At 36.6% G+C, this 27,711-nt stretch overlaps 2 protein-coding genes across 4 annotated transcripts; one reads left to right on the plus strand and one right to left on the minus strand.

Annotated features, from left to right (window-relative positions):
• Positions 1–18,397, plus strand: LOC128994713 (diphosphomevalonate decarboxylase). 2 transcript variants are annotated; one of them, XM_054419446.1, is made up of 10 exons: positions 1–264; positions 7,147–7,217; positions 7,637–7,704; positions 8,758–8,804; positions 10,754–10,876; positions 11,352–11,551; positions 11,752–11,874; positions 12,812–12,982; positions 13,406–13,564; positions 16,759–18,397. In XM_054419446.1, exons 1-10 carry the CDS (start codon positions 210–212, stop codon positions 16,903–16,905), a joined length of 1,164 nt encoding a protein of 387 aa, XP_054275421.1. In that variant the 5' UTR covers positions 1–209; the 3' UTR covers positions 16,906–18,397. The 2 variants fall into 2 exon arrangements, with proteins under 2 accessions (XP_054275421.1, XP_054275422.1); XM_054419447.1 differs by lacking the exon at positions 1–264 and adding an exon at positions 1,329–2,553.
• A 1,711-nt stretch (positions 18,398–20,108) lies between these two features.
• Positions 20,109–26,232, minus strand: LOC128995971 (protein stunted-like). Of its 2 annotated transcripts, XM_054421067.1 has the most exons (4): positions 26,097–26,232; positions 21,687–21,817; positions 20,738–20,767; positions 20,109–20,288 (listed from the first exon to the last, which is right to left on the minus strand). In XM_054421067.1, exons 1-3 carry the CDS (start codon positions 26,123–26,125, stop codon positions 20,754–20,756), a joined length of 174 nt encoding a protein of 57 aa, XP_054277042.1. In that variant the 5' UTR covers positions 26,126–26,232; the 3' UTR covers positions 20,109–20,288; positions 20,738–20,753. The 2 variants fall into 2 exon arrangements, with proteins under 2 accessions (XP_054277042.1, XP_054277041.1); XM_054421066.1 differs by lacking the exon at positions 20,738–20,767.
• Positions 26,233–27,711: the final 1,479 nt, after the last annotated feature.

Raw genomic sequence — 27,711 nt, forward strand, 5'->3', positions numbered from 1 at the left:
ACAATAATGCCAGAGGTTATGTTTTGCATCGAAATGTTAATTTCACCTTTGTTATATTGTTTATTTTAAGATTTGTGTCTTGTTATTGTGCCTACCTCCTACAAATTATCTACACCAGCGAAAAACTGATTCCCGGTCAAAAATTTGTCTTCCGGCAGTACTTACTAGTTAAAAGTAATTGGGCCTAGCCTATAAGCTATATCAACATAATGACAATTATTGTGACCTGTATTGCTCCAGTTAATATAGCTGTAATCAAGTACTGTAAGTATACAATGACACGTCATGTTCAATCACCAGTAAGGCCTATCTTTATCGATATATGTGCATATTTTACATGATTAAATGAAAGAATCAAAATCATCTTGCCTATTCCTCACTATCTTCGGGTACACTTCTATATCTGTTGGCACAAACAACCGAATGAGTAATATTGTTATTCGATTGTTTAATTCGATATATCGTTTGATAAGCAAGGTTAGGTTAACCTTACCTAACTAACCAAACGATATAACAAATTTTTCATTCGGTTGTTTGTGCGGGTACACTTCCATATCTGTTTGGCACAAACAACCGAATGAAAATATCGATCGATATATCGATTTTTGTTTGGTATATATCGTTTGGTTAGTTAGGTAAGGTTAACCTAACCTAACTAACCAAACAATATATCGAATTAAACAATCGAATAATCAATATTACTCATTCGGTTGTTTGTGCCAACAGATATGGAAGTGTACCCTTATCTTTCTCTGCAACTTCTTAAAGTAGGCCTACTGTACTGATAACTTCATACTTACTTCATACTTCATACTTCTTTTCTTCATCTTTGACCAGCAGTTGCTGGATAGATTGAGTCGATACTAACTAAACTAATATTTAGAACTATGCAGTCCATCGTCACAAAGAAAAATAAAAACTTAAACTTGAATTTACTGTTTGAATATTTACAGATTGGCGGCAGGATTTATGGTTTTTTGACCTCTTCAAAAAATTCTTCAATAGAGAAGAGAGGTGTTTTTTTCAGCCATTTTTCAATTGTTCGCTTAAACTTATGGGGATCAAGATCCTTGGTACTAGCTGGCAATGCATTATATAGTTTCATTGCTAGTATCGGGAAACAGTTTTTCTTCTTACTTAGCCTACAGAATGGCACATCGAGTTGGTCTTTACCTCTGGTGTTGTAGGAGTGATGTTCTGCTCGTTTCGTAAGGGACAAGTTGTTCTCTTTAATGTAGGTCAAACTGAGCAAGATATACTGACTATAAATAGTCAGTATACCCAGTTTGCTGAAAATAGGCCTACTATGTTCTAGGTACTCAGCAGAATCGATCAGCCTTACAGTTTTTTTCTGCAGGAGAAGAATGTTTTGACATCCAGAAGAATGTCCCCACAACAAGAGGCCATACACAATGTGGGTGTGAAAGAGTGCATGGTATACCTCGATTAAGTGCTTCTTGGACAGCAAGGGTTTTAGGCGTCTTAGCAGAAAAATCACCCGGGCAAGTTTAAGTCTCGCAAGTCGAGCTTTGTCATTGGTACGAAGGATACTGCTGGCCTAGTAGCTGGCGAAAAGAAGGCTTGGCTCTACCTAGGACGTCTACACAGTGATACAACTGAAGAAGCAGTTAAGAAATATATCTCAGACTCTTTTGCGGATGTGACTGCCACGGTAGAGAGGCTAGAAAGTAAAGGCTCAAACGCAAGCTTTAAAGTTGGTGTTGATTTTGAGAAGAAAGACAAACTTTTCAATAGTTCAGTATGGCCTAAGGATGCAGTTTTGAAACGTTTTTTATTCAGAAGAGGCAGGAGCAAGGTCCCGAGTTAGTAACGAAGGCTGCAGAAGATGTAGTACCAAAAGGGCCTTGCATTATATCTCCACAGCCTAGGCCTACAGACAAAGATAGTTTTAAATTAGTTTATGTTAATGTCCAGTGTCTTAGGACAAAGATCAACCTTGTCTCCCTTTTTGTGGAAAATGTGTACCCCGACATCTTGTGCCTTGGTGAACATCATCTGGAGAGCCAAGAGAGTGACTACTACAGCTTAATTGGACACTTGAAATTGGCTGCTGGTTATTTTCGCTCGGACCATAGGAGTGGAGGAGTATCAATATACCTGAACCCTGACCTAGCATTTGATGTCTTGGATGTAAGGGCCTTCTGCTGTGAACTGGACATCGAACTTTCTGCTGTTAGGCTGACTGAGCTATCTGTGATTGTTCTGGTGTTATACCGCTCTCCCGATGGAAACTTGGAAATCTTCTTTCGCTCTTTAGACAGATGTTTAGCTAGCCTAAATCAACTGGGCCTGCCGATAGTTTTGGGGGGTGATGTGAACCTCCACCTTAACACTGAAGATAACCCTTCAAATATATTTATGTGTCTTCTTCATACCTATGGACTGTATATAACAAACCGTGCACCTACCCGGGGGAAGTACTGCCTGGACACCATTGCAACGTCTCTAGATTCTTGGGACTACAAAGTGTACGTGACAAACCCTGTCATAGCTGACCATGATGCTGTGGTAATGGACCTACATAGGAACCTGGTGAGTACGACTTCTCAAAATTTACCTTGGCATGTAAACTACTCTAGAACTATTAGAACTATTAAGGATGAGAGCCTACCCTTATTTAGAGCTGCCCTCATGAATGTAAATTGGACTGAAATATTAAACAACTGTGTAGGACTATCTAGTTCTGAAATTACATTCAATGATTTCTTCAATAAAATTCAAGAAGTATATGATCAGTTCTTCCCTACTAGAAGTACTAGTATGTCCCTGTGCAGACATGCATCGTCTAAACAACGAAATCCGAAATCCCCCTCTCTAAATAAGGGTTGGTACACACCTAGGCTACAACTACTTAGGAATATAGTGCTGGCACTAAATGATCGTTGTAAAGCTAGTATGGGTGAAGAGGTAAGACTTAGGTTTTATGATTCTTATCTTAGGGCTAAAAGGCAATACAGATATGAAGTTGACCTTGCAAAAAAGAATGCTAATATTCTTGCGATTAAATCCTCCAGTAACCAATGCAAAGCTGCTTGGAATTTGGTAAACCATGTTGCAGCATCTAGGAAATCTACCACTAAACCTAAAGTAAAGGCGAGTCCGGACGACTTCAATCGCTTCCTTTTGAGCCAAGTTGATGACATTGTTGAGTCCATACCTGATACTGGTTTGTCATTGGATGATGTATGTCTGCCAGTCCATACCCTAAGAAAAAATGCCATAGAATTTGTAAGTTGGACTTCGGTTAGCCCCAGTGAGATCATTGGGCTTGTGAAACATTTCAAGAACAAAAAGTCTCTTGACATATATGGCATGTCTGTAAATGTTCTGAAATATGTAATAGATGTCATTGCTGATCCCTTAAGCCAGGTGATAAATAGATGCCTACAAGAAGGGTGCTTCCCGGATGTCCTGAAGCTTTCGAGAACTGTGCCTGTTTTCAAGAAGGGGGATCCAGCTGATCTAAAGAGCTACAGACCGATATCAGTTATCCCTGTACTGGCCAAGATCATGGAAACAATCATGAAGTCCCAACTAGTCGCATTCTTTGAGGATAATGCACTTTTTTTGAATGCCCAACATGGCTTTAGGTGTGGGAGATCAACCGTCACAGCTATGTCTCAGCTGGTGTCTACGTTGCTCGACTCTTTTGAGGCCAAGGAATCCACTGCTTTAGCTCTTGCAGATTTGAGCAAGGCTTTCGACTGTGTCCCCCATGCCCTTCTCATCGAAAAACTTAGAGCATATGGTGTGAATGGTCTGGTGCTTTCCACCCTCAGTTCCTATCTGTCCGACAGGAGGCAAATTTTAACACTTGATGGGGCAAATTCTAACCCGTTGGCCATTAAGCATGGAGTGCCTCAGGTGAGAAACCCAAAGATTAACAAAACACTTCCCAAATCAGTGTTTTTCCTACTAGGCTTATAAGCAATTAGGGTACTTTCCTGTTAAAGGGGACATTCATTATTATCGATGATTTTCAATCGATACCGTATATTGATATTAACGAATTAAAACTTATCAGCTGACAACTACGATAGATAAGTAAATATTGGTCTGTAGGCCTTTAAAAAAAAAAAAATTTGAAATGAAACTGTTCCAAACCAACTTAACAAAACTAACCAAACTTGCGGTAACATTTAAAAATTCCGTTTAATATTCCTCACATGCCTTTTCTGTAATCAAACAGAATTTTTAAAATGGTACAGCAAGTTTGGTTGGTTATGTTAGGTTAGCTTAGAACAGTTTTAATCCATAATAGACTAGATTTTAGCCTGAACAAGATCAGTTGTCAATTTTTTATGATCGTAAAGGGAACAGGGCCGGATTTAGCATTTTTGCGCCCCTAGGCCCAAATAATTTTCCGCCCCCTAGTCTGGTCACAGTTACTTTCCTTCAAACCTTTATTAAAAACTACCTATATTATGCCCATAGGCCTAAGTTAATTGCTTGAATACCACTCCTCGTCGGAATCATTGTAAGTTTTATTTTTATTGACTTGTTTAGCATTAACAAAATGCCGTCTTAAACACTGTTAGCAATTTTATGCTTTTAATAAATGCTCACGTATGTGGCCGTGGGACTGAAACAAAACAACTCAAACCAACGAGAATTACTGAAAAAACATGGCCATTGATTCAAATTCCAGGCCCAAAAACCTGAACTCCATACAGTACGTGATACCGTAGATTAAACATAATCCTTTAGTAGATTTGTCATAATTTTGAATTAGCTGAAAACAATTCTTGTTATTTAAAGAGTATGTTTTATCTATGTTTAAACCTAGTTTATCAAAAACAAAACGATCTAATCATCAACAATAGGTCGTTTCCCGTTTATATTACAAGAAATTAAAACACACATCCTAGAACTAACCCTAAAATAATAGAAACCAAATTACGTTAAAACTAACGTCCAGTATCACCACCATGAACTAGACATGAAAATATTTTGAATTAACAATGTCATAAGAAGTCAACTTGAGTTATACTTAATCTATGGTCGTACTGCATCTAGGTTATATTTCCAAAGCAAAACAGAGCAATATTCCGGCCAACCATACCGATCCTTAGGTCTGAGGAGAAAATGACAGCATTAATGGTGCTTTGGAGGGTATTGAATGTTTCTAAAATCTAATGCAAACTGAGATTAATATTTTTTTCGTTAATTTTAAACTTAAATTCATCGTTGTTTTAATATTCAACACAACGTATTATATATTTTAACTTTTGCTTTGTGAAGTGAGGGTGGTAACAATGTCAAGCACGCATGCGCCCCTAATCACTCTGATCAGTAGTGCCATAGATTAAACATACTCCCTAAGGGAGTATGTTTAATCTATGGTAGTGCCAAGCCCGAGCCTCAGCCAGCATAGTGGCCCAGTGCCCAGTGCAGTGACACTACGATGCGTACCCCTTGGGCGCTCGTCAACGTCAACATCCCTACAGCCTACTCCCGTATAACCAATGTTCGTTAGTAATTTTGTAACGAAATTGATGCGTAATTCTGAAAAATATTTTAAATTTCATAACAATAATTTCTTCTTATGAACTTCAGAAGTTTTTTTGATCAATTATGACTAGGTATTTATTTTTGTTTTTAGATAGGTGTAGCCTATAAAAAAATTCCTCTTGGCCGTGCGCCCTCTGGGACCTTGCGCCCATAGGCCCGGGCCTACCGGGCCTATTGGGAAATCCGGCCCTGAAAGGGAAACAAAAATATTGATATATCGATTAAAAATCATCGATAATAATGAATGTTCCCCTTTAACAGGAAAGTACCGCAATTAGCAATAATCAGGCCTATGTAAGGTAGGAAGTGTACCTAAGGCTGAGTTTTCACTTGTAACCGACGTGGGGAAATAGGTTATTAACACGTTCACTGCTGAAAAGCCCCAAAAAGGCGACCCTAAACTGCGGCAAGAGCTAGGCTCACATTAAATGGTGCTCTTCGAGCTAAAAGGGCACTAGGCCTAGTGGTGGGAGCCCGAAAATGGTTGCAACTGAAATGTAGTAGGCCTATCTTATGGGATTGGCACGATAGGCTCACGCTGACATAGTTTAGTTGATCTCCGATAAACACAGAGCTCATAGTAGACCAATCCTTATAAAGCTGTACCCTGACCCTATCGCAGTTGTATATGCACCCTGTCAGCATTGAATGTGTTAAGCTACAGTGTAACGTAGGAGTTGGTTTAACGTCTTGTCTGTATTCTCCTGTACTTGGTTCTTAAAACTTAACGTATAATGTTCAAATCAAACAGAGTGTTGAAAAAAAAAATTTATCACAAATGAATCAGAGGTTTAGTTAACTCATTGATTACAGTTACAGAGTCTAACTGCAAGAAAGGACCGTGAGCTCCTAAGGTCGGCTCAATAAAGAAGGATTTTCATTTAATTTCATTTTAATAATTTTAAATTGTTGTTGGTTGTTGTTCTGCAATAATAGACAATTAAAGAATTTTAAATCCCCTGAGCGCGCCAAATGTGTACAAGATTGTCGTATACTTCTAAATATCCTCCAGTCTCAGCACAGTTTCATAATCACTGTACTCTGGGACTTTTTCTCAATCTTCCACTCATTCATCTGAGAAGGCAGGTAATTTCTTAGCCACAATTGAACTTGTTGGAATGTCCAGAGGAAACGATGTTTCAAAGCTTCATCGGAGAAGCCGCAATAGTGACAACCGTTTAAAAAAATGATTTTTACATGTATAGATTGAGCAATATCTCTCCCGCTGGAGCCCATGAACCAGCAGCTTTGTTTATCTCTTCATGCCTGTGTGAATCTCATTAAGAGTCCTAGGCAAGTGTTTTTATTTTAAATATGATGTTTTAAAACTAACAAATTGGATGGTCTATTTTTAATACAGTAAATCAAGCTACAATTAACAATGAGAGAGCAATTATAACTAAGGACTTGGGTTTAGACGACTAAACTGTCCACTCATACATGTAATTAGGGTACCGGTACCTATCTTATCTGAAATACTCTTTTTAAGTTTCAAACAAAACATGGAAAAGCTATCAGTAAGTACAATAATGCAGCGACATTTAGATGCTGGCCAACATGTTCACAGTAGCCTACAACATGTTTTCACTTTCTAATTTGTGACACCTTTTGCAGGGGGAAAAAGAGATGAAGACTTAATCCTCCCATTAAATAGTTCTATCTCTACAACCCTATCTACAAAACAGGTTTGTGTACAATTTTTAACCCATGTCCCATGTTGACCATGTATGTTTAGAAGTAGAAATATTGCTTCCTCGTTAATACTTTTTGATACTTTATGAATCACAGTTATACAGATGCATCCTATCTGACTAGTGTGAATTGAATATATTCTCCACTTTCAAGAACTATAGCCTACATTATTAGAACAACATTAAAATTGCCTTGTTTGATATTTTGAGAGTGTTGTGTACTAAATATTTAATTGATTGATTCTAATCTACTGACTTAGATAACTTAGGCTACATTCCAACAAATGGCACCATATCAGGCCTTAAGTGCGAACTCAACTATTTTCAAAAGTAAAATTTTAAAACAAGTTTAATTTGTTCAAGCATTGATTTGAAACATTTTGCAGTGTTAATATTCTTAATTTATTTTCTAGATGAGGACTACTACTAGTATAATGAAGAGTCCAGACTTCAAATCAGATCGCTTGTGGCTTAACGGAAAGTAAGACAAAATAGTAAATGTAAACATAAATCAGGCTAAAAATTTTAATCCAAACTTAATTTAAGTAGCCTTTGAAATCTTAAAAAGTTAAAAATATAGTCACAGTATTTAGGTTTGAGAAATATTAACTAACATAAAACTTTTAGTTCTGATTGGGATTAAGCTAAATTAATGCAATATATTTGTTCCAATTTTACAAATAAAAATAGTAACATAAATATCACTGTTGCGTAGGCCAGGATTGACGAAAACATCCCCTTAACATCTCCTTACTTAACATGTGTAACATGAAAACATCTCCTTACTTTCAAATCGAAACTGTTACTAGATTTTGTGACCAGTCTCATCATTGGATTGTAAAATGTCACTTTCACCTTTGGTAAACTAATCTCCTTCACCAACTGTTTTATAAGCAATCTTATACATTTATTTCAAGCAAAAATTAAAAATGATATGAAAAAACTATCAACAGCGAATGCTTTGAAAACGATGTGTACAATGCTAAATCAAAGTATTCCATCTTCTTACTCTGACCAAACCAACAGAATTTTTGCCGAGATTTTGACCCGAGCAACTCATGTTACACATGGAACGAGTGTCTAGGAGGCAGGAAACTACAGGTGGAACAGTTGTTGACTTGGCTCATAATGATGCCTGAGGAGCGATTGAGCACCAAAGACGTGAATGAACCACCTTATGGCGATAAATGGAATCAATAAAAGCCCTTTCCTAAAATATTTGAGTCCATACTGATGCCAAAAACATAGAGCTCGTTCAGGAATGACCACAATTATCAACAAATATTTTGCTTTACTCTCAAAGAGGTTGAGAATAAAATAAATGAATCAGATCAAAATACAAAATCATATATGATATTAGAGTAGACTGCTGGGTAGAATTTGTAACACTTGCGTATACAAATTAGCTACATTAGATCAAAAATCGCCAGATTATTTTTGTGCTGTATTATGCTTGAGTAAATACATTTAAGGTAAATTTTTGTCACAATATGTGTGTTGCCTAGTTTTAAAATGCAGTTTTTATTTATTTTAGAGAAGAGCCTCTCAATCATCCTCGGATACAAAGATGCTTAAAAGCAAGTAAGTTTTCTATTTTTATTTGAATTATTAAATCATTATTAATATCTAGAGAACATTTTGTTCACATGATTGGAAATTTAAACATTTTTATCTATAAAATTCCCTTGTAGCAGGAATTTGCCTATGGGGTTTCTTCTTGCTGGTGCAATTACAATTAGAATATAAATTTGCATTAAAAGACATACCTGTCTGCTTGACTTAGGGGAAAAGTGGAAAAATGTACAATTTTAGGCTTGATTATGATTACTGGTGTATCCAAACTACTGTGCACTTGGGTATTCCTAAGTTTGTATTAAGGATATTTTTTCCTTATCTATCTATATTATTAATACGCTACATGAAACTTTGTGAACAATAAGGCTTTTTGTTTTAAGATTTAACCCCACATATTATATTGGTACCAAAATGTTCGTCTGTGTAGATTTGCAAACTGCCCTTACATTTTTGAAAAAGTCCCTTGGGCTCTGCCCCAGTGGCTTTTAAAGTTCCCGTTCCCATCTTCCTTATGAAGAACACATTTGTTAACATTATCATCAGCTGGATAATTTAATTGCTGTTGATATTTTAATTGCAATTGAAGGAAAGTGTGCTACAAACATTTACTGGCTTGGTTAAAATGAAATATTTACTATTTGGGTTGGGTTAGGTTCCAAATATTACAATCGAATAAAGCAAGAAAGCCTGGACAATTTGATATACTAAAAAGAAAATTGAATTAACACCGTGACTGTGCTGAATTTCTTGAGCAATCATTGAAAGAGCCGATTTGCAAACTATGGAAATATAGGAAATTCATAGAACACCACCCAGTAGAAGAAATAGAAATAATTGTTTTTTTATTTACAATCGTCAACCTAATGCGGCTATGAGTAGGAAACATTTGTAGAAAACCCTAAAAAACAAGTTCATCGATTGAAAAATGATAAGATATTTACAAGAAATGTTGATTATATCGAACTGTTATGTACATCGTTAGTGTTTCCATAATCTTTGAGTTGACTCTTTTAAAATCATCGGAAATTATAAATGCTATGTGTTTTAAAATAACACCTGTAATACTTCGCAATTGCTCGAATTCGAGCAACAGATACACTAGTTTTATCTGGTCTATTAAACAAAGATATTCTAATCACTAACAGCTGGTCTTAAAATGTGTACTAAATAAAGATGTAAACATGTTATATCATGTGCTAATAAAAAAAATTTTGTAATATCAAAATAAGTTTGTAAAAATATTATTTTCCTACAGTCACCCGACAAAGTTGGCTTCCTCGTACTGTTTATAGTACAGAAAGCTGATAATTGCTGCATATTTATACTTTGCCGTACGGTTTATCCTTTGTCGTACGATTTATACACTGTCGTACGGTTTATACTTTGGCGCACACTTGAAAATAGGTTGGCAAAACTTAAAGATAATAATACTATGAGCAGCTGATTGACTATTATAACCACGATATAACCTGCCATTTCGTGTTTATAGTTTATGTTTTCTTTTCGTTATTTCTGAACTTTCTGGACTTTTCTTTTAAACGTTTTTAAAACATTCCTAAGATCTTAAAAAAACAAGAAAATACCTTTTAGGCGTAAACCACTGCAAATAACAAAAATATACGGAACTATTTTCTCAAGTCGCGGAGCACATTGCTTGCCGAGGAAAAAATAGCGGAGTGATACGGACCGGGGACTACTTTCTCTAGGGCACCTATTTGTGTTGCCAGCTGAACCTAAAAACGTGTTATATAGGCCTAGTGTTTGAAAGACTAATTATTTATATGCTTTATAGTGACTGAAGGAAAAATATAGGCTAATGTGTAACACGAGTGCAAAAGCCTTTGCTGCACTCGAGATCATTCCGCACGAGCCGCAGGCGAGTGCGTAAACGTTGCTCTCGTGTGCAGCAAAGTGCCACTTTGCTCACTAGTTAAACAAATAACTATTGTCCACAGTCAGAGAGCGTGCCAGAGAGCAAGGTAAGTTTGAAGATAAGTGCAAATTACACATTTGCTCTGAGAACAACTTCCCTACAGCTGCTGGACTAGCCTCCTCGGCAGCAGGCTACGCGTGTTTAGGTAACCTATTTCTAAATTTTCTTAGAATAAAATAAATAAATTACTAAGGAAATATAATTTTAAAACCTACCAATAATCACTTTGTTTATCTTTGGTCTTACACGCAAGAGTTTAAGATTAGGTTTTTAATTGAAATGGAATTTTGTTGCTCACAACACTGAGTTTGTTCTTTGGGTTTCTCAAAATGAGACAGCAATTTGTGTTTTGATTTGTATCGTTCTATTAGTTGGTCCTAAAATGCTTTGAAAATTTGAGACACAACAGTAGAAGTGTCTAGGTGGAAGAACAGAAAGTGGATGTAACCTGATTAGTGATTAGTGGCACTTGTACAGAGACTTTGCCTGACTTTGTTGGAGGTTGTGAAAAGATGTTTAGTTTTAAAGTTTTGTTGTGTTCAATGTAGTATATGACAGTATAAAATACTTGTTTCATGACCTCTGTGACATATTATAACCAGCCCTGTGTGATTGTGTAGTGTACACATTAGCCAAGTTGTACGGAGTGGAGGGAGACGTGTCTGACATTGCCAGGCAAGGGTCTGGCTCTGCCTGTCGCAGCCTGCTCGGTGGTTTTGTCCAGTGGTCCAGAGGTTCCAACAGTAACGGAAGTGACTCAGTCGCAAGTCAACTCTACCAGGCTGACCACTGGCCGTCACTAAAAGTCATCATTCTTGTTGTAAGCACATATTAGGTTTCTGATAGTGATTTTCTTCTCAAATTATCATAAGTAATTATGTTTTGTAAGAAGTGGTTTGCTAGGGTTATGAAACTTAGATCATGATATCTTATGGTTCCGTTTTATTAATGTAATACAAAATTTGTATAGTGGTGTTATTCATTTTTGAAATATTTTAATAGATTCTGCTTGTTAATCAGGTATCGGACCATAAGAAGAAGGTTAGCAGTACAGGAGGAATGCAGAGAAGTGTAGAGACTAGTGAGCTGTTGAAGTACAGAGTCAAGCACTGTGTACCAGCGAACATAGAGGCTATCTCACTCGTAAGATCACCAAACATGATAATCTTGCATGAGAAGTACGTAGGTCCAACCTTACATGTATAATTTCTTAATAAAGCTATCAAAAAATCCTTAAAATCTAGTCCCTTGTGTTCTATGTTACAAACTTAGCCTCAAAACTAATCTTTTAGTTAACACTCATTTTTAAACTGTACCTTAAATACAGATACTAGCTTTTTAGTTTTAATTCAATGTTTTCCTATGTCTTTGCCGGCATATTTTGAATTTTGATAATAATACGGTTAGCGAAATCCAAATTTGCATGGTTAGCAAAACTGTCAAAACCTCTACGCCGCGTTGTTATTGGTCTGCGTTTTGTTTTTCTCTGTTGGTGAAGCTGCTGGCGTCAGTGGCTACCTAGCGGAAGAGGTAGAAAAAATGGCATTCTCGTCGTAGTGTCTGACGGGACATTCTTTTCTAGCTTTCTAATACAGTAATTTAACCGATTTCTGGCCATTTTAGTCTCCGTATTCTCTACTCTCCTCTTCCTAACTACCTCTACTCCCCTCTCTTTTGAGGCTATTTTTAATTTACCCTCGTGAAGTGCTATAAAGTGATACCTATTCCTCTTGTGACGCCGGCCCACCTCTTCTTCCCATGGACACTCGCCACCAACAAGGGTGAGCACAAGACATGAAAGCCTCTCCTCATTAATTAGTAACTAAACCCTACATTTTGTATAAACCCTCTGTGTCCTCCTCTCACAATAAATTTAGATTGTTGATTTGCATAATTCACGTTAGTTTTTAGATTTTAGTTTCATTTCGGTCCTTAGAGTTTTCTAAGAATTATAATTTGTGAATAACATATCAAACACTAGTTTTCACACTGAAAGTATATTAGGATTAGGAACAAAACCATTTTACCTACATAGTTAGCATTTAATAGTTGTTAAAACCACTCATGTGCTTATTACCAGGCACTCAAGGTAAGGGACTTTGACAAGTTCGCTGAGATTACCATGAGGGACAGTAACCAGTTCCACGCCGTTGCCATGGACACCTACCCCCCAGCTGTGTACATGTCAGACGTCTCACACGCCATTGTCAACTTCGTCCACGAGTACAACGCTGCTTGCGGGACTACCAAGGTTAGAATTTTAAGTATAGCTGAATTATTCGTCAATTTGATCTCATTTTGGTCTTACCTGTTTAACTAACTATTCACTTATAGTTTTTACTTTGCAGAACAAATCGTAAAATTTAAATGTCACTATCACTAACCCAGAGCTAAAAAATACAGTACTGTTTGTTTTGAACAAATTAATTAGCTTAATTCACTGCACACCACCAATTGATTGTGAATATCATTTTCAAATAACTAATACTAGTTAAAATCCATTCTAATATCAGAAAATGCAAATAACATGCAGAAGTTATTCCCAAAAAAATTTAGTAATATACAATCTTACTGTGCAGTAACCAAACAAGTTTAGAGAAAAATTATTTGTTATAATACTGTTTCAAATACCGGTACTCAAAAGCTTTGTTAAGTAATGGTTTTACTGTCACAGGTAGCCTACACCTTTGACGCAGGCCCCAATGCTGTTTTGTATGTGCAAGAGGATGATGTACCTTTAGTAGCTGCAATGATACAACATGTGTTTCCACCGTTGCCAACAACAAAGCAGCAATTTATCAGTATTCCAATGAAACCTGCAGTATTGCCAGAGGTAAATAAACCTTCTCCCTTATACAATAGTAGCCCACATTGTTTTTGGTAAGATTTTTGAGTTTGAGTGTAAATATCCGTTTTGGGCTCCCGCCTTAACTCAAAAAAGGGGTTTAAAAGTGATGTATGTAACAAAAAAGTAAATCAGTCACGCGTCCAGGTCTTACCATGAGACCTACGGTAATAGCTTATATGGGAAATTCGCTAAAACTACAGTAATGTAAGGATGGTATAAATTATGAACACCATACCAATTATACAATTCCACGCTGGTTCCATGTTGTAAAAATTATAGTTAAGCTCCTTGTCCGCCCAGACTAATTTTCAGAAAGATCTTTAATAAAAGAATGCTCTTGACCGTTTAACTGATACATGTTTTGGTTTATTATTTATTTGTGAGACAATATCCCACTTTACTATCACCTTGCTCATTCAGTAGATGCCGATAACAATTAAAACACCTGTTTTTTGTTGTTTTCTCTGTTAACATGTTCTGAATAATTTAAACATGACGATTCTTGAGTTTGGCAGATTGGGTGAAAATGTATATATAATCATATTTAATACTAACCGTCTTCAGTCATTAGTTTTCAAGTTGTGCACGTGTGCTGAATGTTTTTATGTAGTATCGTCTGTCCTGTCTTAACAATTTACATTTCCTAATTTTTACTAAACCGATGACGCAATGCAAATGAAGACATTTTGTATTAAGTTTACTACTATGCAGTCGACAATGAATGGAGTAGAGTAATCTCCAAAGTAGCCTTAGAGGCGGCTTGAGAGCTCGAGCCCAGCTAGTACGTGGCTAGTGTTAGGCGAACCTAACTTTAGCACGCGGATCAAAAACCGGGCTTGGGAGCTCGCGCCTCAGTGGAAATGGTCTTAGACCAAGTATGATCAGGCCTGTTGCAGCGTGGCTAGATGGTCAGGGAATCGCAGGGAATTTAGGTTTGGGGTTGGCAACGGCCACTGCAGAACACCTGACGTCGACATAAACAAAAGCACCCTTTGGTGGGGGGATTTAGATGCTCTATAAATAAATAACATCTTATATTTATAATTTATTTACTGGATTAAGGTCCAAGGAATGATTTCACTTTTTTAGCTTTGGTAATAAAAAAATCTGTTTTGATAGATAGATACTGTTTACCTCGATGACAAAAAAAATATTTTACTAATATTGGGTACAGTAGGCCTACATTCTAATTTTTTAATATTTTGTTGGTGTTAAGGGTCATGTTGTTGTTTTTTATATTGGAAAAAGTTTGTTACTATTTTGTTTGAACTAAATATCGGCCTTATACACAAGTTTTTATTTATTTATTGAGTTATGGTGAAAGGAGTTGTCAATTATGCTACGTTTTAAATTAAATATTTCCTGATAGGTTTATGCTCCTGTTGGGTGTTGCATACAATAGTAAAGAAAATACTGTAAAGCCCCCCATACACGGGCGAGCATGTTGGCGAACATGCTCGGCGTTGTCAACAGACGGACAAGCATGTTCGTGAACATGCTTGGCATTTCCAAGAGACGGACGAGCATGCTCGCGAACATGCTCGTCGCTCGGTAGCGGTTCCTAGGCCTATTCTGGCTTCTCTTGTGCTCTGTGGCAGTCAAGTTGTGTGTATTTAGCCTACTCCTGTCTTTTTGCCGCAATTACAGCATTTAGTTTTTTTGCAACATACACATTATTCTTAGACCAAAATCAGGGGCGATTTATTTTTGGCCGATTTTGTAATCGGCCGATCTAAAAATCGACCGTATGTGCCAGGCCTTAAGTTATCGGATTAAATTCATCCGCTATGGTTTGAAAATAATGTTGGTTAAAATTCCATCTTTGTGCAATAACATTTCTCGTAGTTCTGCTTATTCCACTCCAGCCTTTCTTAGAATTATTTAATTGTGACAAATTACTACAGAATTGATTGTACACATTTCTGTAATAATGTAATATACAAATTGTAATGGATGAACTCTCTATTTTGGAAACTCATTTAAATTCGTATTTATTGCGTTACAAACACAAATAAATATTTATTTAGCTTCTTTCAACATTGATTCTAAATCTATTACTGTAACTGGAATACATCAGAGTATCAACACCATGATGATTACAAGTGCAATCTGTCTATTGCGGCTACTTTGTGATGGCGGTAACGAAGTAATCGTTTGGAATCGGAACGGTTACTTGTAATGAGTCCACGAGTGTAACTGGAATCATAGTAGCGGCTACATCGATGGAATCATTTAGCCTATCTCTACCCAAGTTGCAGCGACGAACATGCTCTCGAACATATGGTCGTCCCCACAGACGGGCGAGCATGTTCGTGTTCGGGCCCGCCAAGTCCGACGAGCCCAACATGCTCGCCGCGACGGATCCCACACACGGGCGAGCATGTTCGTCGCCAACACCGTCACGAGCATGCTCGCCCGTGTATGGGGGGCTTAATATTGGATAGTTTTAGTTCGGAATGAGGAACAAAATCAAAACTTATGCCTTTTAAGATTGAAAATGTTTGTATTTTCACTTATCTGTTTGTAAAGATATGTCATTAAATTACCTTGAACATACAGCTCTCAATACATTAAGATCTTTAGTAAGTTTAAAGATTTATTAAATTAGATTTTTTCATGATATTTAGCAGCAAACAACTTCATTTTGTCAAACAGAATATGGATTTTCTGTTGTTCTTACATGATCTTGCTGATACTTACTGAATCTTTGATTATCGTGTCTGTTGATGAGTGGCGGATCCATCCAGGAGTTGCAGGGTGAAAAGAAAGGCAAAATTGTGAACACTTCCTGTTATTACGGGGACATCGTTATTGCCACCCGCGATCGCAGCTGAATCGTGATTCGTGAACATCTCCTGCTATCACGGAAAAATCGTCAACGTCTTTCGCCATCACGGGGACTTTGTGATAACAAAGTAACATAGCGGGAGATGTTAACACATTTTACACGACTCCAGGTGGTGATAACCACCTGGAGTCGTGTAAAATGTGTTAACATCTCCCGCTATCAGGGGAACATCGTTATCCCCACTCACGAGAGTGAAGAATTATTCATTTATAAAGCCTAAATACTTTTAAAATGTGGTTCCAAGGCGTAAGGATTGAATATATTTTTTGTATATATTTAGTTGAAAATTATATTTTTAGCGGTACGTAACCTTTCCTTGTTTGTGTTTCAGGATCTGAAGACCTCTTTCCCCCCACATGAGCCAGGAATGCTCAAGTATTGCATGTACACTGAGATAGGCTCAGGTCCTTCCCAACTGACTGATCCTGACTGTCACCTACTGCTACCTGATGGCAATCCCAAGAAAATAGCCAGCTAACATTCTACACAAACCAATAGAGTATAAACATATTGTGTTTGTGCCTTAGTTGGGAAAGAAACAATCAATTCGTGTTCCCTAGAACACTTGCTATGGCAAGGTGTTTCAAGATTATTTTAATTTTTATTAGACAATTATAAAATTAGGAAATCATTAAAAAATTTATGGTTTTGTAAAAACCAGGGCCGTCCAGAAAGTAACAGACGTTTCACATCGGTGCCGCTTGGGGTGATGCTATCGCTTTAATCTTACTCCACCATCAGAGTTCTTACATGAAGAACGCACCTCACAACTAGGTGGTTCACAATAATTACAATGCTTATTTTAATACTCTTTTGCAGGCAAGAGATATGATACACACATTCCTATTACGGGATGCCTACCAAGTGTAGGAGCACCCTAATGCCCTGATGTGAAATATCTGTTACTTTCTGGACAGCCCTCATAATTTATGAACAGATTGATAAGGTTTATCAATTTAGAAAGTTGGCCTCCCTTAGTTTGTTTTTATTTCATATTTCTACTAAGTTTCCTTTCATACACAACTGATATAAGTTTTATAATTTTGAACCCCTTTTTAAGATAAATAATCTACTCCTATCACACAGCATTTCAATCTAGTTAATACGCAAGCATTTTTTTTTCGGAGTCATAACTAGATAACGGCTGGTCAGATTTTAACATTAGAGGTGACAAATAATTTTTTTTTACACTGATGTGCAAATGTCTCAGAATATTGAGAAAGGGCGTCACTTAAGTGCAACTAAGTGTTAGATTTTTGGAACGGTGGCACTATCCATCGACACTGAAACCATCTCAAATTACTTTGTTTACATTTAAACATGTGGGTGGGTGTAGTTTGAAATGGTTTTTAAGGTTAACCACAGACTGCAGGACTTATTATTGATTCTAGAGCAAAGACGGAATGTATATTTTAACATCTGTTAACTAAGCCTGTTTCATAATAATGTATTTCCTCCTAGCAAGACTAGAGAAAAATTGTTTGTAATAGTTGAATTGATTAACCTTACATCGTATTTTACAGAATTATGAAGTAGTTCTCAATTGTGAAAATCAGTTAGGTAGGACAGCAGTAAAAGTTGTTATAGATCGTTTTTTTACATAATGGAGATATGAACATTAGCTTTTTATGGTATGGTAAGCATAATAACTGACTGGTGGAGGAGGTAGAAATGATCTTGCCCAAATATATAAACATAACAGCTATCACTGCATATATCTTGCTGTGCAAATTGCGCACAATTCCGTGCACTGGTATTACCTAGTTAGTATTGTTATAGTGACCAGCACAGAATGAGACTTTAGAGACATTAGAGATAGCCTATATATTTTTTAGTTATTTTGTTGCTATCTAAAAATTTTATTAAAAGAATCTTAAAAGGTTCTTCTCTGGCATTTTTGATTTTGATGCATTGGGGTATTGCAAAATACATTTCTGTCTATAGCCAGGTAATAAACTAGTGTTATTGAACTGGTTAAGCTTATTTTCCTTTTGCACAATGTTCTTAAACAGTCAATCAGAAAACTGAATTTACATTTTTATTACCATTACACATAAGTATCGAAATATGTTTATTTTCTAATAATTCCACCCTATTCTAAGTAGCATACTGGTTGGATACTTCTGACTTTGTCCCTAATGAGTTGTAGCATTTCCAACCAGAATTTATTTTCTAATTTACTGAAACATCATTTAACATTACTACAGTAGAGCATCAATTATCAGAAGCCCGGTCGTCCAAAACTTCGGTTAACTGAAAGTCTTTGGTTAGGTCCATCAACGGTGTTACCAAGATCGCAGGGGATGATAACTGCTGTTGCCAAGAATACTAGATATGCTCACCTATGTGATCAACTAAAGTTAAACAAATCATCTAACTTTTACCGTCGATGGCCGATTATCTGGGAAAAAACTCAGCAGACTCTCCACTTAGTGAGTCCACATGGTGGTGGAATGTTTATACTATATTTTGATTATTATTTAATTTTATAGATTACTTACTTTATATTAGAATAAAACCTCGACAAGTTTTCCATCATAGATTCTAAGTAATAGAAGTTTTAGGGAATACACTCTGGTGATTAAACTTAGTCAACTTATTGAAGAGATAAAGGTTCCACTGCTCACATTAACCCTCCGAGTGTCATGCGTCGCTGCAGCGACTCACAAACACTGTTTACTGCAAAGGCTCTATGACTGACTGAATCGGATTGAACTGGATCGAGTTAGGTATCGTTCTTTTCCTTAAAATTTAAGCTTTCTCCAGAGGTCTGTCTCAGCGCTGTATGTTCTCTGAGCCGATCGTAATTGTAGCAGACAGATGACGTGCGTATTTGTAAGCAGCTTGGTTATCCTCGGACCGATGACTGATGTGTTTTATTACGTTTATCATTGTTTTAGTGTTAAAAATCAAAAGTAGTGATATACGTGGTGCATTATAAGAAGATTTAAGTGATTTTGAAGGGCTGGTTGATGATCCTGAAGAAGTAGGTAGTGATATTGATGTAAATTATCAGCCAGATTCCTAGCTATGGTTAGGCTATGCATTCTTAGCTAAACGCAATGTACTGAAATCTGTTTTTCACTCATAACTTATTTATTTGATAACTTACCTCCCTATATGATTATATATTTGTAATCCTCATAAAATTTAGAACAAAGTGGCTATTTTCAAATATTTATAGGCCTATAATTTATACAATTTCATTGAGCGCAAACTTTTTTTTTTTAAATTTCCAAATTATATTTTTTTTTACCTAAAAAAATGTTCCATATATAATATTGAAGCCCATGATTTTCCAAACAAAATGGTATATAGAACAGTATAATTAACATTGTTTTTAAGCTTCTCAGATCCGTTTTAATAAAACCTTGCAAATGAGCAAAAAATAGGCTGACATTAAGGTCAAAACAAGTGACACTTGGAGGGTTAAACTCATTGTTTTATAGTTTAATTGTTCAAGTTAAGTTTTAAACATTAAGAATTTTATATTTTGTAATTTGTTACAACTTTTATATAATAAACTATTTATTACCACAGAAAACCAAATGTACTGTTTCTTCCTAAATAACAGTTAGGTATAAAATTATATTTAATCTACTAAACTAAATAAGCAAATGTAGTTGTAAGCCTAATATAACTGCATTAAATCAAATTTTGATGGTAATAAAAACCTGTACATATAGGCAACAAATTTTATTACAGAACAAACAGTTTTTGTTGCAGAATCATATCACTATCTGCTTGAGACAGTCCCAGGTACAAAGTAATAATAATTCTGCCACAAATGGTTACAAATGAAGATTATCTAAGATGGAGATCGCTGGCTTTGGACTTAGCTGCTGCCGGGTGTTGAGGATTCTGTAAAAATGTGGCAATATTAATTTTTACCAAGGTAATAGAACTTGGTAAAGTGTAGATGACAATATTATAAATTCAAAACCTTTTTAGGACTCAAATTTAAATACTGGAAACAAAATACAGTTAATAATTATTCATATTGAGGAAATTTCATTGTAAGATGCTTAAGTATAAAAATAAAGTTGTTCAACATTTAACATTTCAACGTTAAAACTGCACAATGCTGATTTTACATTGGATTAAATCATCAAACTTATATTGAACTTCAATCGTGCAGGAAAAAACAAATCAAACTACCACAAACGAAGGCAAATATAAATTAGTTAGTCAATCTTAAAGTCAAATATCATAAATTTCGTCAAAGGTAAATTAAAGGTTTAGTTGTTACACACAAATTCTTTATTAGTACTGGTTATTGAACGCTCATAAAATCCATTCCTTTGACTTACATCCATGATGGTCAAATTATGGCTTGTCAGCTGAAATTTTAAAACATTAAAATTAAATAAGAGACTAACAATATCTAGAGAATATGTATTACAGTAATTGTTATTACATAGGCTATAGAAATATAAATGGGGATAGTTGATCCAAGTACATTAGGACAATTAGGCGGAACTTAAATTATCCAGAAAATTTACAAAAGTCCCATTTTCAAATTTTGACCCTACCACAAATCCAAAATGGCGGACATCTAAAACGATAAAACAACGTCTATAACTCAAAAACAGTAAGAGCTATCAAAGATTTGAAATAATTTTTATGTTCAGGATTTAAGTTTTCTACAAAACCCTCCTAGGTGTTTTCCGAAAATCACACCTCTTCACCCCTAAAAATTGCGTACCATTTTTACAAGGTTATAAAAGATTCTTTACCTATTCTATAGGAGCAAACACTGTCCTAAAGTTGTGCATGTCGGAGTTTTAGGAATCATGGAGTGTATGACCTAACACTGGTGGTACACGTCAGGTTTTTACAAATTTTTAAAATCGGGGGGTGGGGGGGGGGACAATTGTTGGAGTGAATTTTCTAGCCTTTGTGGTAATGAAATGTTAGAGATCATCATTTGGAGCGATCTTGCAGTGTGATGTGTGTTAGCCACATGGTTTTTTAACTACCCTGTTAGGCAAGGGATATAAATTAGCAATAACAATAATTTACTCATTTTCCTTAGATTTCTCAGTAAAATGTACTAAGAAATTATCAAAAAACAAAATCTAACGGTTGAATTTGTTGCCAAACAAATGGTGACAACTAAATTTTATTCAGAAAAACACTAACTAAATCATATTGACTATTGTTGGAATATCATTGAATTTACATTGTGAATTGGAAGTACAGTAGCAATATGAAATGTGAATTGGAGAGGTAGAATTAATATGCTACAATGATACTTACTGACTGCCTTTCCGTCCTTCCAAGGTGTGAACCTGACAAATGACTCGTCTCTCTTCATGGCATCAGTTTTTGCAGCAGGTTTTAATGCTCGCCTCAAAAGCTTGGCGGCAATGTTAGAGTACTGGATGTAGCTAAAAAAAGGACAGTCCTTGTAGGAACTACGAGATGAACTTATCTAACCTAACAGCAAACTGAGCTCTTAAAAAGTTTAAGCAACCAAGAAGACTGCAAGATTTATTTTTTTTTAATAGAGGTTGGCGGCCTCTTTTAACCTTCCATTTGCCTGTCCACATAGACTAACCGCCCGTGCGTGGAACGTTAACAGCAAAGCAAGGAGTGAGCCGGTACAGTACAAAGGTGAACTGTACTGATAAAATGTTTTCGGCAGTGACCAGGATCCGAACCTACGACATCGCTGCTGCCTTGGGCCCGAAGTCCGCGACGCTACCGACTGAGCCACCGACTCACTACAGTGAGTTTGTACAGATACAAAATGGAAGAAATCTATATCTATATTCTAGATATATTATTAAATTGGAAAGGGAACACCTCCAAGGGTTTTCACTGATTTTGACGTTTTTGGTATCAAAGAGCTCAATCCAAAGTTTTGCTAACCCTAATGAGCTTTAATGTATGGTAAGGGTCCCAGCGGCCCTCAAAGTCGCCATGTTAACCTTATGGAATAATTGAAAGCAGCTGTTCATTTGTTTATTAATTTGTGTATTACCAATTCAAAAAACTTCTACTAGGTTAAAATTGTTATGACCCATCAACTTTTTCAGCAAAAAAATAAGGTAGAAAATAGAATGTTAGACATGCATTTATAAAAATGGCGACACCTGGTCCATATAGACCATTATGTCTATACATAATGAAATCTATTGTCTATATATAACGACCTGGTATGTCTATTTCAGTATCCAATAGCCAATGTGTCTTCATTAGCCTACATATTGTTTGTTGAGTTTTCGACCATTATTCTATATATTAATAGACAAGCATGTTTCTTTAAAACCTTTTGTCTCAGGTTGTGTGCATCGCAGGAAAAATCTACGCATACTGTTGGTAAGACATTTTCCTCTAGAAGTGCAAAATCCCTTCATAAATTAAAAAGGCTCAAAAATAAGCACAAAAAATGAGTTAAAAGTAAAAATAAATTTAAATTAACCTTATGGGTTGCCATGCTGGTGACGAAATAACAACGATAGGCTAAAGCTAAATAAACAGAAAATAAAAACAAATGGAAGAAATTCCAATCACATGTTTTATTCATAGCGTAGGGTGAAAATAGAAGTCTGTACATTACCGTACATATTTTTGGTCGAGTTTTCAACCACTGGACAACCTCTAGTATTAAATGTACACAAAATTAGTAGGTAGTACCACATGTCAAACAATGAAATAAGGTTTTCTAAAGCGTAATCAATAATAAATAGTAAATTACTATGTACAATGTATTTTTCCGTTAAGGGAAAATACATTTGCCAGAACGCATGGTGACGTCAGTGCACCAGACCAAAAATTACAATATTCAAAACACCTTTAGGCCCGCCGCACATTGGAGCGAGGCGAGGTGCAGGCGGGAGCGAAGACTTTTTTGTTTCACCGCACACTGAAGCGAGGCGGGACAGAGGTTTCCTAGCTTCGGTCCTACTTTTGCGAATAGAGGATGCTTGTTTTGATGATTGTGAGTTTAATAATTTAGTTTGACTCAATTCGCTATCTGAAAAACCTAATAATGTTTTTGGAAATGTGATTACATAAAAAAATCAATACATGGAGAGTATGTTTTAACTAGTGAACTGCCAGACCGGTCTTTTAGAGAATATTTACGTGTAAACAAACAACAGTTTGATGTTATCCATAATTTTATGAAAAGTGGCAAAGCAAAAAAGAATGCGATGCTCAAAAACCTATAGCCATCTGAATAAAATGCTCCATTACCATATCTTTCACTCACAAAACCCTAGAAAACCAACAAAGGCACGAGCGAGGTGCAGGAAAACTGTATTCCAACTACAACGCCGCAGAGGCCTGACAGAGGCTGCACCTCTGCTCAATGTGCAGTGCTCCATTTAAACACGTGTATCTGTGCTTCGCCTGCACCCTGCCTCGCTTCAATGAGCGGCGGGCCTTAGTGACGACGGTGCAGCAAGCTACTGTGCACTACTACCACTTTAGGCCTACCTCAAACACCAACAGTCTGGTGGTAACATAAATTATAAGTCGGGTCATTATATAACCTAAAAAGACCTTCCTAAACTTAAACACTTAATAGGCCCTACAGTCACGAATCTGATCTACCTTATGCCTAAATTTCATGTGCATTAAGTCGAGTATAAACAACTGTTTGCTCTCCTCAGTGCTCCTCCAGCTTTTTCTCAATGAATTTTAGATTCGTAACCGTAGTCTTACAGCCACTTAGGAATCTCTCTGACAAAAATTGGTTGCATTTTTGGATTCAGTGTGCAAAAAACTATAAGTAGATATTTTTATCATTGCAGGTAGCTATACGGAATAGTTAGGCCTACCAAACATTTATTTTTTTTTAGTAGGCCCTTAGTTATAAATGGTGTACCGTACATCATCCTTAATGATACAATAAGCTGGTTGAAGAGTCATCTAGCCTACATGATGATTAAAAATTTTAAGCATTTAAGTCTCAAATTTGGTGTGCAGCTGGCATTAAAGTACAACATTGCAGAGATGTAACTTATTTAGCTTAAGATCAGAGTACCTAGGTGAATTAACTTAGTAGCTTTCTAACAGCTTGTTCACATGAGGGCGTTAGCAAAATGTGAAACCTTAGGCCTATACATAACAGCGGTAGACATAATAGCGGTTAGTTGAACCAGTGAAACTAAACCAGAGCGACTATGGAACTATATCTTGGATACAAGGCAAGGCAATTAAGACAAAGAAGCTGGTTTGTGCATACTATGAGTGCCAAATGCCAAATGTTATCAAAATCAAACCACAATTGCTTTTGTTCGTGTCCGTCATGTTTTCAGGCGTGACACACATCACACGTGTATACATATATGTAGGCCTATAAAAAAATCATGAATAATATTTTTGGTCTCTGCGTACCTATATCAAAATGCAAAAGTAAAGTGGCCCCGGGTACCTATGTCAGGGGAAATTCCCCAAGAGCACTGTACTTGTATGTTAAATTTCTCAATTTAACGGAAGTTCAGGTCTGTATAACACATTATGAGAACATTGTTAACACGTTCAGTGCGGTAGGCATTCCAACAGGCGCTCGCCAATGGCGGCGAGGCCCCGGCGTGGCACGATAACAGCAAACACAATTGGAATTCAAATATTTCAATCTGACGAATAACAAAAGAGCAGCGGTGATTGTACTACGTTACCCCGAGATTGGACGTAGTTCCCTAAAACACCCAAAGGTAGCAGCACTGCCTGGATCAGTAGTCAGTGGCCTTGTAATATGGCTTGAAGAGAGAAAATCCCCGATACCGGGAAAAAAAACATTGTCAGACGGGATTTTACAGGAAATTTTAGTACCAACCTACACCATAATAAAGCTCACATTCTAAGCTACAGGCTAGCATAGATTTTTACGTTCCCCGGCAATGGCTGAGCTCATAATGAACTAATGTAGTGGGAACTGCGCAACTACATCAATTGATGAAGGCCGTTAAGAGCGCTTGTAGCGAGACTACATCAATTGATGTAGTCAGCACTGAACGTGTTAAGATTTGGTTTTCACCAGAAAAGAGCCTCGTAATTATCATGAGGTTAAGTTTATTGTGTATAGAAGTAAATTACGCCTAAATACATAGGTAACACACCATAAACCATAAATCTACTGCCCCCCTGATCCAAAACGCGCATTCCAACGCTCACATGTGTAACGCTCCCATTAGATCCCTTGTAACTAGAAGCGCTCTGTAAACATAGCCTAGCGGTTAATGTGAAAACTAGGCCTACAAGTGCCACTTTTTGGCGACGGTTCAAAGTGTGTGTTTGCATGTGAATGATCCCATTAATTCCTAAGTAATGGGAAACCTAAGTAATTGACAAACGCGGTGTCCAACACCCTCAATGTAAACAGGGTGTAAGGATGGTCTGGACCTTGGGCTAGCTAATATCAAGTTGTAACTTGTTTAAGGGCGGTAGGTCCTAGGTCCTAAGGTCAACTAAAAGGTATCAAACTAGGCTTAACTGTCAGGAATAATGAGAAGGGTTAGGGTATTTGAATTTGGTTGCTACTTTATATTGTGATTTGTAAAGGATACTACAAAATTGCATCTAGGCTAATCCTAAAGATTGAACCAGTCAACCCCAAGCAACGAAGCAACCAGGCATGTTCCTCTAAGTTGTTAAGCTTTTCCTTTGATAAACTACGAAAGTTAGAGAACTAAAAATATATATAACGGTACTTACTTCAATCCTGCTGCTCTCCAGGCACTCATTTTCTTTAAAATTAGAGGAAGGTTAGAAAATTTAATCAGAGAATAGTTAAATCCTTCTATTGACCGCAGCCGACCTTAACAAGACAGGCAGAAGAGCTGAAGAAGAAAAAAAAATTGAACATGAACAATGTGACCACCACGGAAAGTGAAAAGAAAATAATTGATTACTATATGTAATTATGCACTTCGATTGCTTTCATAGCAGTGAAAGCCAGTTGAGCGGAGCAATCATGCTTAATGATTTTTAATAAAGCAATAAATTTAAAAAAGTTTATAGATATAATACAAAATACAAATGTTCCCACACTCTGCACTGCTTTCCTTTACTACTTCCTTCAACACTTCCTACGTCGTGAACCTGTTTCCCTCCATTCCCAGCGTTTTAAGATTGTAGATACATTAATCTAACTGCCACAGACGGTTCACACACACCGCACTGCTGGCCTTTACTACTTCCTTCCTTCACCACTTCCTACGTCGTTTACCTGTTTCTCTTCCTTCCCATATAGCATTTTAGTATTTTAGATACTCTAACTGCCATAAGCCCATAAAGCGTTCCCACATTCCGCACTTCTAGCCTTTACTACTTCAATCACCACTTCCTACGTCGTGGACCCGTTTCCCTCCCATCCAATAGCATTTTATTTTTTTATACATAAATTTAACTGCCCAAAAGCGTTCCCACACTCTGCACTGCAAGCCTTTACTACTCCCTTCACCACAGACCTGTTTCCCTCCCTTCCCATAGCATTTTAAGAGTGCAGATTGATTAATATAACTGCCACAGACGGTTCCCACACTCCGTACTGTTCGCCTTTACTATTTCCTTCACCACTTCCTACGTCTTGGGCCTGTTTCCCTCACTTCCCATAACATTTTAGAATTTCAGATACATTAATGTAACTGAATCAAACGGTTCCCACACTCCGCATTGCCAGCCTTTACTACTTCCTTCACAACTTCCTACGTCGTGGAATTGTTTCCCCCCTTCCCTTAGCATTTTAGTATTTTAAATACAATCTAACTGCCACGCCATTAAACGTTTCTCACAATCCGCACTTCTCGCCTTTACTACTTCCTTCACCACTTCCTACGTCGTGGACAGGTTTAAGTTTGCGATTTATGAGATGGAGCCACCTAGAGGTGGCTGTGGATGGACCCAGGAGTGATTCACCGACGAATTGGTTAAGATAAAATGTTATTTGTTATAACCTTATTTAGCTACGTAAATCAAATCTGTTAATGTATCTAGAGGAGTATGTCTTATCTATGACTGTACCTATTCAATCAGTGGACGTTTCCAAATTGCGACATAAAAAACGACGTAAACCTAAGACTTTCTCTGTGGTTTGATCAGTTGTCTTTATCAGATTTTTTCCCCTTTGTACAGTACCGTGTTTATGTCGTGGCTTGATTTTAACATAATATGCTATGATGCTTTGTTTTGTTTAAAGTTACGTCGTTATTTTGTAACCATCATGGCAACCCATAACTCTAGTGTTAAAATTTAAAAACTTTGAGTTACTTTAAAATGATATAGGCATTATCAAAATTTTAAATTGGTCACGTATAAACCATCCTAACAT

This window comes from Macrosteles quadrilineatus, unplaced genomic scaffold (genome assembly GCF_028750875.1).
Source record: "Macrosteles quadrilineatus isolate MER2022 unplaced genomic scaffold, UCM_ALF_1.0 Scaffold_5__1_contigs__length_97177068, whole genome shotgun sequence".
NCBI lineage: Eukaryota > Metazoa > Arthropoda > Insecta > Hemiptera > Cicadellidae > Macrosteles > Macrosteles quadrilineatus.